The sequence below is a fragment of the Podarcis muralis genome, chromosome 13 (assembly GCF_964188315.1).
Source record: "Podarcis muralis chromosome 13, rPodMur119.hap1.1, whole genome shotgun sequence".
Lineage (NCBI taxonomy): Eukaryota > Metazoa > Chordata > Lepidosauria > Squamata > Lacertidae > Podarcis > Podarcis muralis.
In genome coordinates this window covers 188,186-203,773 of record NC_135667.1, presented here as the reverse complement: position 1 = coordinate 203,773, position 15,588 = coordinate 188,186, and the positions used below count along the sequence as shown (strand labels likewise).

The window sequence follows — 15,588 nt, the reverse complement described above, 5'->3', positions numbered from 1 at the left end:
GGACCCCCATGCTCAATACAGAGCTAACTCATCTCCTCCATTCGGAAGACGTGAAGACCATCTATACAGCCATTGTATCAGCTAATACCGGGGAAAAGGCCATGGACTCGTTCAACGAGTTATTAGCAAGACTAAAGACCTTTCTAACAACTGAGATACTTAATTCTGTTACAAAGCGGACAAAGGATCAAGAGAGATGGTTTGATTTGGAGTGCAGACAAGCAAGGAAACGTCTGAGATCAACCTACCGGAACTACAGAAACACCGGAGCACCCTTGCTATTTATGGCTTACATCGATTTAAGACAAAACTATAAACAGCTATTAAAGGTAAAAAATCAAAAAGCTGAGAGATTGGCCTGGTGTAACTTAGTGAAGGCCTCGAATGAGAAAGACTCAACCTCCTTCTGGCGTACCATTAGGGGGCTCCTGGGCCAAGAGCGGATTGGTCCCACATGTACTGTAGAACCCCAGGAGTGGATGAAATATTTTCAAACCCTCTTCTATGATGACAAAGCTCAGCACAATGATCCAAGTGCCTACTCCAAGAATTTACCATATTGGCCTCCTGTCTCCATAGAGGAGGTGGGGAAACTAATTGCCCAACTGAAAAACAACAAAGCCCCGGGCATAGACCACATTCCAGCAGAGCTCATGAAGAACAATATCAGTTGGTGGGCTCCTATAATGGCGTCAATATTTACACACATCAATTCAACAGGCATAATCCCTGGCTGCTGGACAGAGGCAGTAATCATTCCAATCTATAAAAAGGGTCCTATGGCAGATCCAGCGAGCTATAGACCCATTAGCCTCCTTACTATCCCCAGCAAATTGTATGCCAAACACCTCCACATCAAACTAATTGATTGGATGGAAACTGAGGCAGTTCTGGCAGAGGAGCAAGACGGCTTCAGACAGGGCAGAACAACAATAGACCATTGTTTCGTATTAGCACACCTCATTGACAAATACGCCAATAAAACACGTGGGATTCTATACGCAGCATTTATTGACCTGAAGGCAGCCTTTGACTCGATCTCACGAGTCAAACTTTGGGCTAAACTCAATGCTACCAGCATTGACAAAAGATTATTATTCTTGATAAAAAGCCTATATAAAGACTCCAAGTTATACGTAAGAACCTCAGTAAATGGGCAACTAATTGGCCCTGTACCAGCCACCAAAGGAGTCAAGCAGGGCTGTATTTTAGCCCCGGCCCTATTCAACTTATATATAAATGACATGGTCATATACCTAACATCCCCGGAGTTTCATGCCCCCAAACTGGCCGAAAAACCAATTTCAGTACTCCTCTATGCGGACGATGTGGTTCTCTTATCACGAACTAAAGTAGGCCTCAAAAGGCTACTAAGAGAATTCTCAGCCTACTGCAGGAGAGATCAATTGGTGGTTAATCACCAAAAAACTAAAGTCATGGTCTTCGCTAGGAGACACAGACAGCACAGATGGAAGATGGACAATCAGCCAATAGAACAGGTCAAAATTTTCAAATACCTTGGAGTAGTTTTCCAGTCAACAGGGGCCTGGGAGGCCCATCATAAATATGCTAGGGAAAAAGCATCTCAAAGCGCCAAAATACTGTCTCGCTTTTACTTTACGAAAGGGGGCAGACATATCCCTGCAGCTCTGGAGGTCTTTCAAGCAAAACCCTTGGCGCAATTACTCTACGGGGCCCAAATCTGGACGGGAAATCATTGCCGCACACTTGAAACGGTCCAGTCTAAATTCTTAAGACAGATTCTAGCCGTTCCACCATGCGCACCAAATGCGGCCCTACGGCTGGAGACTGGCCTCCTCTCCGTCGAAACCCGAACCTGGTTAAGAACATTTAACTATTGGCTTCGCTTAAATTTAAACCCATCTGGACTACTACCTTTAGTAGCACGAGATGCTCATAGAAGTCGGTGGTCCAAAGTAGTGCATCAAAAACTACTTACATGTGGCCTCCAAGCACAGCATCTCCTGAAAATGGGTCTCCCTAAGGCAAAAACTATTATTGACCAGCGAATGAAGGATATTGAGCAGCAGAATAACCTGGCCTATATTAAGAAATTTAGTGCTTGGTACGCTTACCTGCCCCCCTCCCACTTTGATTTTCGGGCACCTTATTTGTCTACCTTAACCATTCCAAAACTCAGGCGGGCCTTTACACTGGCCAGACTAAATATGTTACCCTCAGCTGTTCTTGAAGGTAGATATCAAAAAATTTCATTCGAGAACCGGCTCTGCCCCTGTGGAGCTGGCTACGTAGAGACTGTGTCACACGTTCTCTTGTCTTGCTCCCTATATAAAGATCTCAGGGATGAGACCATCACCCCGCTCCTATCTGCCATCCCGGGCCACTCTTGTGAAGCCAAACTGTTCTCACTCCTAGCCGACCAGAACAGCTCGACAACAGAGAAGGTTGCCAAATTTATCGAGAGAGCAATGAGACTGAGAGCTGCTATCTGAATGACATTAGTGTTGTCACCTGGATTCCTTGCCTAGGATCTTATTATTATTATCATTATGTTTTACTACTATTATTTTATCACCTCTGCCAAGTTTTAAGTAATGAGATTATTGATCCACTATCTGACTATTGATTCAAAACCCTAAAATGTATTTTATATAATTGACTTTTTATTTCTATTCTTTGTATATTGTATTGTTGTTTTATTGCTATGGCCGTTGGCTGACGCAAATAAAGATTCATTCATTCTTCTTGTTTTCCTCCTCCAAAAACTAGGTGCGTCTTGTGATCTGGTGCGTCTTAGAGAGCGAAAAATACGATATATATCTATATCTATCTATCTATCTATCTATCTATCTATCTATCTATCTATCATCTATCTATCTATCTATCTATCTATCTATCTATCTATCATCTATCTATCTATCTATCTATCATTATCTATCTATCTATCATCATCTATATCTATCTATCTATCTATCTATCTATCTATCTATCTATCTGGAATTTCAAAGCAGATATTATCATCCAACTGGGTGCCTTACCAAGGGAGGACATGATCCTACGATTCTCCTCCATGACTTCCTTATGCAAAGCTCTCTGGTCAGGATCCAACAACGCCCACTCCTCCTCCGTGAAGTGCACAGCTACATCTTCAAAGCACAGAGGACCCTGAAAGGAAAAAGACAAGGGTTCTTCTCTAAGGCAGTCTAAAGAGTATCTACTACACTTTGCGGTGTGGTTTCCTGCCTATTCATTGCTGTGTTGTGTTAATTGCAATGGGGATACTCAAAAATGCTGAGCAAAGGTCCACTAGGCTGTATCACTTGGTCCCTGCAGGGATAGCACTCTGAGGGTTGGGCACCACTAAGTGTTTTTGGACCACAAACTGGTAGACAAGTCTGAAATCTTGGACCAGCCAAAAAGGATCTGGGGTAGAATTCAAGGCTTGTGGATAGGTAAGAGGGAGGTGGTATTACTGACATGGCTTGCCATTTTTGTTATAGAAAGTATTGGTGTAATATGCAGAGATCTTTCCTATTCTATTGATTTAAGAAGGTTCTGGAAACTTGTCTGGGTCTCACAGGCTAGAAGCTACTCCAAGCTGCAAGTGGCAAGTGACTAGCTGGTCAGCAATTTTTCCATTCTGCTTGGAAATGAGCAGAAGGTTCCTGCTGTTTGGGTTATTCCTTCAGAGAAGCGGAGTACAGCTGGTTGAAGCTGGCCCTGTTATTTTTCTATCCCAAGGCCATGCTGTCTATAAACAGAGGCCAGAGGAAACCTGATTTTCACTTTCTCTCTCTCTCTCTCTCCATTTCTGGTGGGGTGATCTGTACATAGTATGTCTAATTGTTTAGTTCTTAGTCTTCAAGTTTTTCATTTTTGTTTTTTTACTGCAGCTGGATTCTTAAGAACTATGCCAGTCCTGAAGAGTGTCTGGCTTCAGGAAATCGGCTTCCTCCCCCCTTTGGCAGCAGATAAACAGAATACATGGAAAGGAGACTTCCTACCAGTTAGAACAAAAAATCCATTTCCTAGGAATGAAGGTGCTCCCAATTAAGGGTTCCACCCACATCCGCCCTAGTCACCCACGTCACTACCACATCTTCTAACCTGATCTCCTAACCACTGTGCTCTCTGTGCTGCCACTTTATCTGCTCTTCTGAACTATGTCCCTCTGCAAACCACTATTCCAAATCTATACGGTCCCTCTGCTCCTGGGAAGATTCAGGATCCTGATCAGGAGCAGGGAGAGGGGGAGGCTCCCACCATTCCTCCTCAGTGCAGCCCATCTCAGCACGGTCCCTGACAGAAAGTTGGATTTGTGAACTGTTATGCTCATTGGCCTTCAGCAAATAATCCTGGATGAATCTGCTGCGCCTGCTTCATTTTTGGGGATGCTGCATTGTATTAGGTCAACTGCTTAGAAGCCCAGAAGAGCACTCAATCATAAATTTATTAATATAACTGCAAATGCTGATAAATAATACTAGCAACATACAGAAGGCTAGTTAAGGAGGGGAGGCTGTTCCTGATTTTCAGCAGATAGACCTTACTGAATGGCACTTTCAGCCTTTGTTTGGGACAGCTTTGACGAAACCAAAGAGGAAGAGAGGGATTTCTTCATTCCCAGAGACACCCTGGCTGCCCCACTCCTGAGCCTCTTTCCCCACAAGGCTCCTTCCTCCTACCTGATCTGCTTCTACAGCTGCTGATTCCTCTCCACCACCAGGAAAAGACGGGTGAGGAGGTCTTGTTGGCATTCTTCTTTCACCTGAGAGACAAAGATTAGTTGGAAGCCAGGAGTGCATGCTTCTCTGAAATGTACATTTCGGTGGTCATACAAATTTCATAGTTTTGTTGTGTTCTTCTGGGCCCTTGGTCCCAAATGTCTCCCCTCCCAAAAAAATTTGAAAGAACTCAGAGATTACTTTCAAAAGCAACAGAAAGACCAAACGGGGAAGAAACTCCTTTCTCCTTACCTAGTGAACTCTCTCTGGTGTCCAATGGAGTCCTCTCTGCCTCAGAGTAATTGGAGTCCATTTCCGCAACCAGATCCTTTTCCTGAAAGAGCAACAAAGAATGGTAGAGGCAAATATTTTATTTTATGCCTCGGATGCTTCCTAAAAAGGATGAGCAATTAGTAGAGTATTTTAGGATCTTCTCCCTCCTGTTCAGAGTTCCCTGGGAGAATTAAGAGGAAAGTCTCTCTCACCTGCTTCTCCACCTGCTTCCTCTCCTCCGCCTGACTCAGGAGGAAACCTTCGGCCAGGGCCACTGCCTGGGAACTGGTCTCTGCTCTGCATTCCCTCACCCAGCTCTCCATTTCCACTGGAAGGACAGCCAGGAACTGCTCCAAGATCACCAGGTCCAAAATCTTAGCTTTCGTGTGCCTTTCTGGCTTCAGCCATTGATGGTCAAGGTGGAGGAACCGGCGGCAAACCTCACGGGGTCCTTTGGCCTCCTGGGAGCAGAACTGTCTCAACTGCTGGCTCTGCACATCTGAGCGAAGAGTGTCCACCTCACCCAACTGCACTGAGTTTTCCCAGAATCCCCCACGGCTTCCAGTTTCCATGGCATGGCCTCTTCCTGCTTCAGGGCCAGCTGGGTCTTGCTCATCCATCTGTACTCTCAGGAAGCCTGCAAGAGATCAGAAGACAACTTCTACAGCTCAGGAGCAAGGGGTCTACTCATGAGTATGCATTCCTTGAAACTCCTCTGATGATGACGACTTTGGCTAGTTTGTGGTCTGGAAGGCTATATTGTATGAGATTATCTGGAAATAGCAGAGCTTTCTGGCTCCATGTTCCTGATATTACTTCCCCCGTCTTGCTGTGTTGTACTTAGTGTGAACCCCCAGTGGAATTATGCTTGCATTATTTTCTGACCTTGCTTTCAGTCAGGATGGGATCCAGATTGCCTGTGCTTGACCTGGTTGTGGAGTTTTGTTTTGTTTTTGGACTCTGCTGCAAAGGCAACTCTGCTCGCACGGGTGGGAGGCTGAGAGGCCCCAAAATGCCCACGGAAGCAGGCAGAGGGCCTTCTTGGTAGTGGCACCCTGCCTGGGGAACTTCCTTCCCAGCAGATGTCAAGGAGATAAAGAACTACACAACTTTTAGAAGATATCTGAAGGCAGCCCTGTATCGGGAAGTTTTCAATGGTTGCTGTTTTATTGTGTTTACAATATTGTGTTGGGAGGCACCCAGAGTAGCAACAGGGAGTCAGTAGTGGGGATGGCAAGGCAAAAGACCCTGGGCCTATAACAATAACTTGAATTTCTAGACCTCTATTCCTTATGTAAAGCAACCTATGAGTACAGTATTTACAAGCAGCACATTCAGGGACCAAACTGTTCAGGAAAAACACACACTTTCTACATTCAGCTACCTTCCAAAATTCTGTTCCTGGGTCAGAAACTCGGCTATGATCTTTTCATCTGGTCAGTGCCTAGAATCCATCCAGTTAATCCATTTCGGGAAGCGCCCCCCCCCCCAATAAACCAGCACTGCTGATGCCAACGTCCAGGCCAAGAAACGCAGCTGCGCTTGATTTTGGGAACAGGTAGAGGAAAGAAAGTCTGCTCGGGGGGGGGGGGGCCGCCCAGATGGATCAGCTGAACACGGCGCCCTCCCGGGGGGGGGGGGGGCTCAGCTCCCCGGCTCTGGACCTGAGGGGATCCTTGCAATGCCGTCTCTGTGGAGATGCCCTGGAAGACGGGCTGGAAACGGGCCCACAACGCAGCGGCCAGATTATGGGCTGGGATCCCTCTCTTGAGTCATGGCATAGTTATACTCCCCCTTTATTTCTCCAGTGAGCTCAAGGGGGCATCCATGGGTCTGTAGCTGCACACCTCCTGGGAACGAGCCCCCGCCCTGGCTTTGCAGAGATGGAGGGGGAGGACCCTGGGCTCCCTGATTTGGGGGTCTGTGGGTTGGGCAGGGAACCCCTCTTCTCCCCAATGCCCCCTCCGGGGGAAGAGAGAGGAGACTCACCAGCGCGCAGAAGGCACCGCCGAGGCAGCATTTGCAAAGGAGACGACAGCCCCCTCCCCCTCTTGCAGGAAGGGAGGGGGAAGGGAGGACCTGTCCCCCCCCGCGACACATTTATATCCTGTCCTCTCTAGGAATCCAGCTCATTTTAACCCTTGGCAAGCTGTGTGCACCCATTTCACCCTTCTCTCCCTCTGCCTTTTCGCCTCCAGAGCAGGAGCCCAGGAGAAGCCGTGTGCGTTGCGCACAGTCAGAGAAGTTATCTTGGGCGGCGGGTGGGGACCCTCTTGGCTGACGTGCCAAGCTGCTCCTTCCATTGGAAACAGAAAGAGGGGCAGCTTGCAGGGGGAAAGGTTCATCAGACCAGTGACTCATACTCTCCAAAATTTCGCCGATAAATTTTACTGTTTATAACCTATACATCTTACTGAGTTGTCCCAACCACTCTGGGTTGCTTCCAACATATATAAAAACATAATAAAACATTAAACATTAAAAAATACTTCCTTGTGCCATCTGATTGCCTTCAGACAGCTCGGGGGTCGGATAACTCCATACCCAACAACATTTCTCCAATGAAAATAGGGACATACTAAGGAAACTAGCAGGAGCTAGTTTCTAAGGAGCTAGAAACTAAGGAGCAGCCAAGTAATTTCGTTGTCCCCGAGAGGGGGCAATGACAATAAAGATATTATTATTATTATTATTATTATTATTATTATTATTATTATTATTATTAGCAAGTCCCATGGACTGCAAGAAGTCCGTGACTCCCAACTTGGTGTGTGTGTGTGTGTGTGTGTGTGTGTGTGTGTGTGAGAGAGAGAGAGAGAGAGAGAGAACAAAATTCCGCACCCGGGTACCACATGGCCTTGCTACACCTCTGAGTAAGGGAACTCCTAGCTATTTTAAATGAATTCAAATCTCCAGGGCCTGAGGAGCTGCATCCAAGGGTAGTAAAGGAGCTTGCTTATGTAACTTCAGAGTTTCTGTCTATGATCTTTGAGAAATCTTGGAGAACAGGTGACGTCCTGCAGACCAGTGTTCTCAAGGAGGGGGGGCGGAATAAGACCCAGGTAAGTACCAACTGGTGAGCTTGACATTGATACCAGGGAAGGTCCTAGAACAGATAATTCAACAGTCGGTCTGTGAGGAGTTAGAGAAGGATGCTGAGACTACTAAGACCCAGCATGGGTTTCTGAAGAACAAGTCATGCCGGACGAATCTCATTTCATGGTCATTTGAGGCTCAGGTGGCCTCAGTGACTAGGAGTGCCCATTTCCAGCTCAGGTAGTTTGCCAGCCAGTCTGTCAGGCTTCAGGGAATCTGATCCCCCTCCCTCACAGCAGGCTGCCAGTAATGGAAAAACAAGAAGCTCTTACGAAAGTCTTTTATTCAATGCTCACAGAGAGAGAGATGCAGGATGCCGTTCCTTGGATAATGGCATTGCTCTGCGTAATCTCCTCCCTCCCCCACTTTCCTCTCAGTTGTCAGCAGCTCCACCCTTTCACAGTGGCTGCATAAGGCCCCTTGCCTATTCCCGTTCTGCTCTCCCACTTTCACTGCTCTCTGGGTCCTAGGGGAAGGTGGGTCTGGAATGCTTTCTAATGATAACATGCCAGCCGGCTGCTCCGGCTCTGCTGCTCCCCCTCCCTTCTCCCATTATCTCCCAGCTCTGTCCCTCTTCTCTCTCAGAGTCATGACCTTCTGCAAACCACTGTTGTACATCTATACTGTCCTCCTCTTCTCGGGAAGGTTCAGGAGAAGGGGGAGGATGGTCACCACCCTTCCTCCTCTGGTGTCCAGTCCCTGACACAGTCCATTTGGGACAGAGAGTACTTGACCATGGTATTCCATGCTCTGGATCGGATGGGATCATTGCAATGCCCTCTGCATGGAGCTGCCCTTGAAGGCAACTCAGGAACCGTCCCAAAATGCAGCAGCCAGATCATGGGTTGGGTTCCCTCTCTTGATTCATGGCATTTCTATCTCCCCCTTTTCTCCAAGGAGCTCCCGGTGGCATCCATGTGTCTCTCCCTCCTCACTGAATTCCCCAAACCCTTGAGAACATATCTAATTCCTCTCTTAAAACAGCTGCCACAGATGTCCATTCATTTCTGGGCCCAATTCAAGGGGCTCACAGGAGGTGTCCACTTAGGCCTCCCAATATCTGAACAACCGCCTCCTTCCCCACAGACCCTCTTGGGGGTTAAGGTTGACAGAGGGGGCGCTCTTGGCAGTTTGGGGTGGCCCTAGAGCAGCTATCCTGGGGCCAGTCCTTTGGTTGGGGCATTCCCTCCCCACAGAGGGGCGCCTGGCCCCTTCCCCTCTTGTCCAAGGCCTCTGACTCTTGCCTTTTCAGGACCTACGTTCCTATGGCTGTCCTTCGTTCTAACTCCCTTTAATATGGAATGTTAAAATGCTTGAAACCCGCTCAGGGTAATAAATGTATTGTCATTATTTATTTATTTATTTATTTATTTATTTATTTAATTTGTATTCATCCGAAGATCACAGGGTAGTTCACAACATAAAAAAAAAGAATGAAAACAAAAAATGCAAAACAAAAGCAAAACCAAACCAAACCAAACCAATAACCCCCCATCCCACAGACACATCTAAAAGGCCATTTGATGTGGATCAGGCAAATGTTGCCTGAAGATTTGTAAGAAAGGCGCCAGGTGGGCCTCCCTGGGGAGGGCATTCCATAAGCCGGTAGCAGTAATAAGAGTAAGAAGAATAACAACCAGAACAACAACAACATAAAGCCTCAAGCTTGAGGGTGGGAAATGAAGCCTCAATATACACATGGAGCCTCAAGGAAGCCGAGCATCTTCAGTGCAGGATCAGACCACTTTAAAGAGCCATGGCTTCCTCCAAAGAATCCAGGGAACTGGGAAAGCTTTACTTCTAACTGAAGGGCAACAGAGGACTTGCATCTGGAGGAGCTGAGCATCAGAGCAGGAGAGGAGCCCTGCAGGATCAGGCCATTGGGCCCCTCTGGAGTCTCCCCACCCCCGTTCCCACTGGGGCCTGAATGGGAAGCCCCCCAGCAGGACTGGTGCGCAAGAGCCCCCCCTCTCTCCCCCTGCGCTTCCTTCTAGCAACTGGGATTCAGCAGCATCTCTGGGGAGACAAAAGCTCAGCCCTCCTGCATGAAGCCACCAAGAGCCCCTCCTCTTCCTCGCTGCCCTGGTCCCAGCCTCGCCTCCTGGGGCAGGGAGTTCCAAAGGTTTGACTCTGCATCGCACCAAGAAGCGCTTTCTTTTCTCTGCCCTCCATCTTCCAACGGACTTTATTCACTAAATGTATAGGTCAGGTTTTCCTTTTTATTTCTTGCGTTTATTTTAAGTCCAAATGTTTCTGTTGGGCTACAGCCCATTAATAAATGGGACTTATTCATTAATCTGAATTGAGTTTATTTGCATTACTGACGTATCTACTTACAGATAGGTAGCCGTGCTGGAGAAGACTCTTGAGAGTCCCATGGACTGCAAGAAGATCAAACACATCCATTCTTAAGGAAATCAGACCTGAGTGCTCACTGGAAGGACAGATCGTGAAGTTGAGGCTCCAATACTTTGGCCACCTCATGAGAAGAGAAGACTCCCTGGAAAAGACCCTGATGTTGGGAAAGATGGAGGGCACAAGGAGAAGGGGACGACAGAGGATGAGATGGATGGATAGTGTTCTCGAAGCTACCAGCATGAGTTTGACCAAACTGCGGGAGGCAGTGGAAGACAGGAGTGCCTGGCGTGCTCTGGTCCATGGGGTCACGAAGAGTCGGACACGACTAAACGACTAAACAACAACAAGCCGTGTTGGTCTGCCATAGTCAAAACAAAACAAAAAATCCTTCCAGTAGCACCTTAAAGACCAACTAAGTTAGTTCTTGGTATGAGCTTTCGTGTGTATCTGAAGAAGTGTGCATGCACATGAAAGCTCATACCAAGAACTAACTTAGTTGGTCTTTAAGGTGCTACTGGAAGGAATTTTTTTTTGTTTTGACGTATCTACTGAGAGAGAGAGAGAAACTTTGTATTAATGTAACATTTTTATATGCAACTGTGTCTTTTTGAAATGTGTATTTGTTTACATTGTTGTTGCTGCCATTTCCTGTGCACCGTTTATATTTATAATATATTAAGTGGTATAGAAATTTAATACTATACCAATACTGTACATAATCCCCCCTCTAAGCCAAAGACTCCTCCCCAAAGTGTCAAGCAGCGAATGGATCCAAATGAAGTTGCAGATCTCCTGCGCAGGCAAAGGGCGAGGATTTCAGCTGCCTGACTTGGGGGTCCCCGCATGCACCTCGCCCCCCCTCCCCGCCCATGCCCCCTTCCCTGCAGCCTTGGGACGCCCTGCCTTCTCCCCAATGCACCCTGCGCTATCAGAGAAAGGAGACTCACCGGATTCCAGAAGGCGCCAGCAAGGCAGCTCGTGCAGAAAAGAGAGACGAAGGAGGGAAGGCGCTTCGGAGGAAGGACTCCCCCTCCCCTGGCCTCTCTAGGAATGCAGCTCTGTTCCCTTTCACCTTTGCAAGGCGACCCCCCCAGCTCAAGGTGCGTCTCCCTCGGCTTCCCTCTAAGCTAGAAAGAGGCAGCCGCTGCAGCCTTTCTTCATAGGGAAGCCTACCCCCCCCCCCCCCCGCCGCCTGGATCATTCGGGCGGCCCTTTCCTAAGACTATTTCTGCTCTGAGGCGAGGGGACCAGACCTGGACCCAGGATTCCCAGTGCGGTCGCCTCCTCGATCCGTAGAAGGGCATTCTGGTACTGGCAATGTAATGTTCGGTTCCTTTCCTAATGGCACGGGCAAAGCGGAGAGGGGAGGCTCCTCGGATCAGCCTGACCGGCGGCGGGCAAACGCCGAGGCGAAAAGGCTGCCCAGCACAGAACCAGACTTGCGCAGGCACAAGCGCGTCACCTTTTGGGAGCAGGAGGGAAAGAGCGCCTTTTCTTTATCTGGAGGGGTCCAGGACCAGGAGCCGTCCTGTTGAACAGCTGACCAATCACAGCCTGCAGAACAGACCTTTAAACCTTAATCCCACTTGCGAATCAGCAGCCCCTATAGGGGAACCTGGGAGGCAGGCCGAAGAAAAGGCTGAATCTCAAAGTCTGCAAGGAGCCGCCAAGGACCCCCTCGCTCGCACTCAAAGGGCAGGAGGTCCCCAAGGGACGCGCGCCGAAGCCCCAGCCTTTCTCCTCTGTATTTTGAATGGAAGAAACACAGAAACTCATTAGAAATAGCCGAATAAATGTTTTTACTTGGTTCCAAGGCAGAGGCAGAGGGGGGCTGAGTCATGAGATGAATTGGGCAGGCAGGCCCCAATCCTGGGAGCGTGGCCCCAGGATCACACCTTACCAAGGGCTAGACAGGAGCCCGGCAGACTTTCAAGTGCAGGAAAACCCACCTCAGGGTGGAGATTGACGAGGTGCAGCAAGCCTGGGTGTGCCAAGCGAGACAAAATAACGAAAGGAAGTGTAAATACTTTCTCTGCTAGGTGAAATATGTCTAATCCCTGCCTTGAGGGACAGGGGGGTGTCGGGGGCTCCCGTTTGTCACCACACCTTCCTTCTGACGGCTTTCATGATGCTTTTGCAGATGTATGCTGGGAAACTTTGGGAATTTTAAAAAACTGAGGTAACCTTTGATCTTGGTTCTTCTTTGGTTTGCTTAAAGTTAGAAACTTTGTGGGAACAAAATAAACGATTTGGCGTGGCTGCCGCTGTTTTTCTTGGCTGTGGTCCCTTGCTTGAACATGACTGATTTGGGACCCCCAGAGCCAGACCTATTGAAGTTGGGGAACCCCCCTCGCTGGGGCTCACAAATCTTCCCCTTTAACACAAACAATCCCTAACACTAACATGACACCTTAAAATGTACATATTATGTCCTGATACCTAAGTACTTATATAGAAAACCCAAAAACTCATGTTGCAGCAATGGAACATTTTTCTTAACGTCAACAACTTCAAAGTAAATTCAAGTATGGGGTGTGGGGGGAGGGGAAGAAAGGTGCTTTAAATGTATGGTGGACAAAGCCTCAATGGCTCTCCAGGTTCCCCAACCTCAGATTTCTTGAGCTAAAGAACTGGAATGCCCATCTCTAAGCAGGATAGGATTTCTGTGACCGGTTGTTTCATTGCGGTTTCAAAGCTGGGTGTCTTAGTTCAGGTTCAGGGACTCCTCTCTGGAAGCAGGAGAACCCGGCCCCCTCGCCACTGTCTTTGGAGCAATGCTCCATCCTTGCAGGAACTTCTGAAACATTTCATTTTGATTTCATGTGGTTGTTTTGAAGACTGCTCTAGTTTGGTCTTGCATTCAAATGCAACCATGGCCATTGCAAAAAGGTATCCTTGTGACTGTTAGTTTTGCGGCATAAACCATCATTTGTATTGATGCATTTATTTTAAAGATTATGTGATTATGGGTCATATTAAGCAGAGAGGGAGCTGGGAGGGGGGAAAGAGTGTGTCACCACTCAGCCACAAAGCTCACTGTGCGACCTTGGAGCAGAAAGTCCCTGTCTCTCAGCCTAACGTACCTCACAGGATTGCTTGTTTGTATGTTAATATTTATGGACAGCTGCATCAGAAAAATATGCCAGTGGTTTACAGCAATATAAAAACATAAAACCAAACAAAAACATCATTAAAACTTAACAACAGGTTAAAAGCAAAAGGAAATATCTAAAACACAAGCATCAATAGACCCTTGTGAGGGATGTTCTCTTAATGGCCTGCAGGTGTTTAAAAGCTGGCACAGAAGGCGCCCCCTGAATCTCTAGTGGCAGGGGGTTCCACAGGACTGGGTCCAGGACACCCAAGGCTTGAGATCAACACTGGTAAAAGGAGACCCATGAATACTTCTTTGAGCAACTTGCAGGAGAAGTGGAATAGGTATAACTGCAATGCAGCTAAAGAACCATAAAAATATAAGAAATGTGTCTCCAGCCAACATCCCTGATTTTGAAGTGTGTGTGTGTGTGTGTGTGTGTGTGTGTGTGTGGCCAAGAATGGACTCATGAAAAGCCCTCCCTAAAAACCAAACGAAAAAGAACCTGGGACACACCCAGGATATTCAGGGCTACAGACTTGGGAGCTCAGGCAGTGTGCTGGGAGAGGTCTGCCTGCCCATTCTTCACGGCAACTCCCTTTCCTCTGCTCCAGCATTAGAGCAAAGTCACAGCCACCTTTCCAGCTGAGGCAGCACACACGGCTCAATGCCCCTTCCCAAACACCCCCACTTTGAAATCACAATTTAAGAAAGCAATAATTATGAAACCCTAAAACTGGTTCAGCCAATGCCGGCTGTGTGTGTGTGTGTCCAATACAGATGTCAATAAGCAACACAATTCAGATTGGATTTTGTGTGTGCAACTTGCAGAGAACAGAGTCTATGATTCAAACCCCTCTCCACTCTCCATCCCTTCTCTCAACTTCCTGCAATACTGGAGAAATGCTGCTTGTCCACCTTATAGGGATACTGTAAGAATGTCTTTATGAATAGTTTTGAATGCTTCAGAATGCCCTATGCAGAGGTCTAGTTTGTCTCCCAATGTTCTGCCGCCACCGCCTTCTCTGAGAGGTGCTCTGGCACCACCATGGCACCACCTTCCCACTGTATTCAAGAGGCACAGAGAAAGAAAGGAAATTCAAACATCAGGCAGAACTTTCTGGTGGTAGGAGCTGTTCAACAGTGGAATGGACTCCATCAGAAGATGGTGGGACTTTGCTTCATTGGAGGTTTTAAGTAGAGGTTGGATAGTCATCTGTCATGGATGCTTTAGCTAAGATTCCTGCAATGCACAGGGTTCAGCTAGATGCCCCTCAGTGCCCCTTTCAGCTCTACAATTTTATGCTTCTATGGTTTCTCCCCTGTATGAATTCTTTGATGGGAAGTGAGATGGGCGCTCCATCTGAAGCTCTTTCCACATTCCAAGCACTGAAAGGGTTTCTCCCCTCTATGAATTCTTTGATGGTAAGTGAGACTTTTTTTCCAACTGAAGTTTTTGCCACATTCGAGGCACTGATATGGTTTATCCCCTGTATGAATTATTTGATGGGAAATGAGACTGGCCCTCTGACTGAAGTTCTTTCCACATTCCAAGCATTGATAGGGTTTCTCCCCTGTGTGAATTCTTTGGTGGGAAGTGAGGTTGGCACTGTGACGGAAGCTCTTCCCACATTCCAAGCACAGATATGGTTTCTCCCCTGTATGAATTCTTTGGTGGGAAGTGAGATGGATGCTCTGTCTAAAGCTCTTTCCACATTCCAGGCACTTATATGGTTTATCCTCTGTATGAATTCTTAGATGGGCCCTGAGGTGGGCTCTCTCACTGAAGCTCTTGCCACATTCAAGGCACTGATATGGTTTATCCCCTGTATGAATTGATATGGCTTCTCCAATGTGTGGATTTTGTTGTGGTCTCCCTTGTTCTTCTAATTCATCACCACCTGAAACAAAGACAGAAGCAGATTAGTGCCTCAGGAAGAAATGGACCACCAATTATCGAACAATGCTAAAGACCACTTGTGATAGAGGATGAACTAAGGGGAGTTAAATGTGAGCACTTACTACCTTCACAGACATATTTATGGGAACATGAGATCCCAA

General features: G+C 47.4%; 1 protein-coding gene across 3 annotated transcripts in view; it reads right to left on the bottom strand.

Annotated features, from left to right (window-relative positions):
* The window catches only part of LOC114582713 (uncharacterized), a 120,194-nt gene that overhangs the window by 85,395 nt on the left and 19,211 nt on the right, over positions 1-15,588 (bottom strand). Inside the window, exons 1-2 of one of the 3 annotated variants that reach the window (XM_077917872.1) lie at positions 6,969-7,087; positions 5,192-5,616 (exon numbers count right to left, since the gene is read on the bottom strand). In XM_077917872.1, the coding sequence (XP_077773998.1) occupies positions 5,192-5,616; positions 6,969-6,999 (456 nt within the window). In that variant the 5' untranslated portion in view covers positions 7,000-7,087. Of the gene's footprint in view, positions 1-5,191; positions 5,617-6,968; positions 15,365-15,588 lie in introns of those variants that run through there. The other 2 variants (XM_077917874.1, XM_077917877.1) reach the window with 2 other exon arrangements.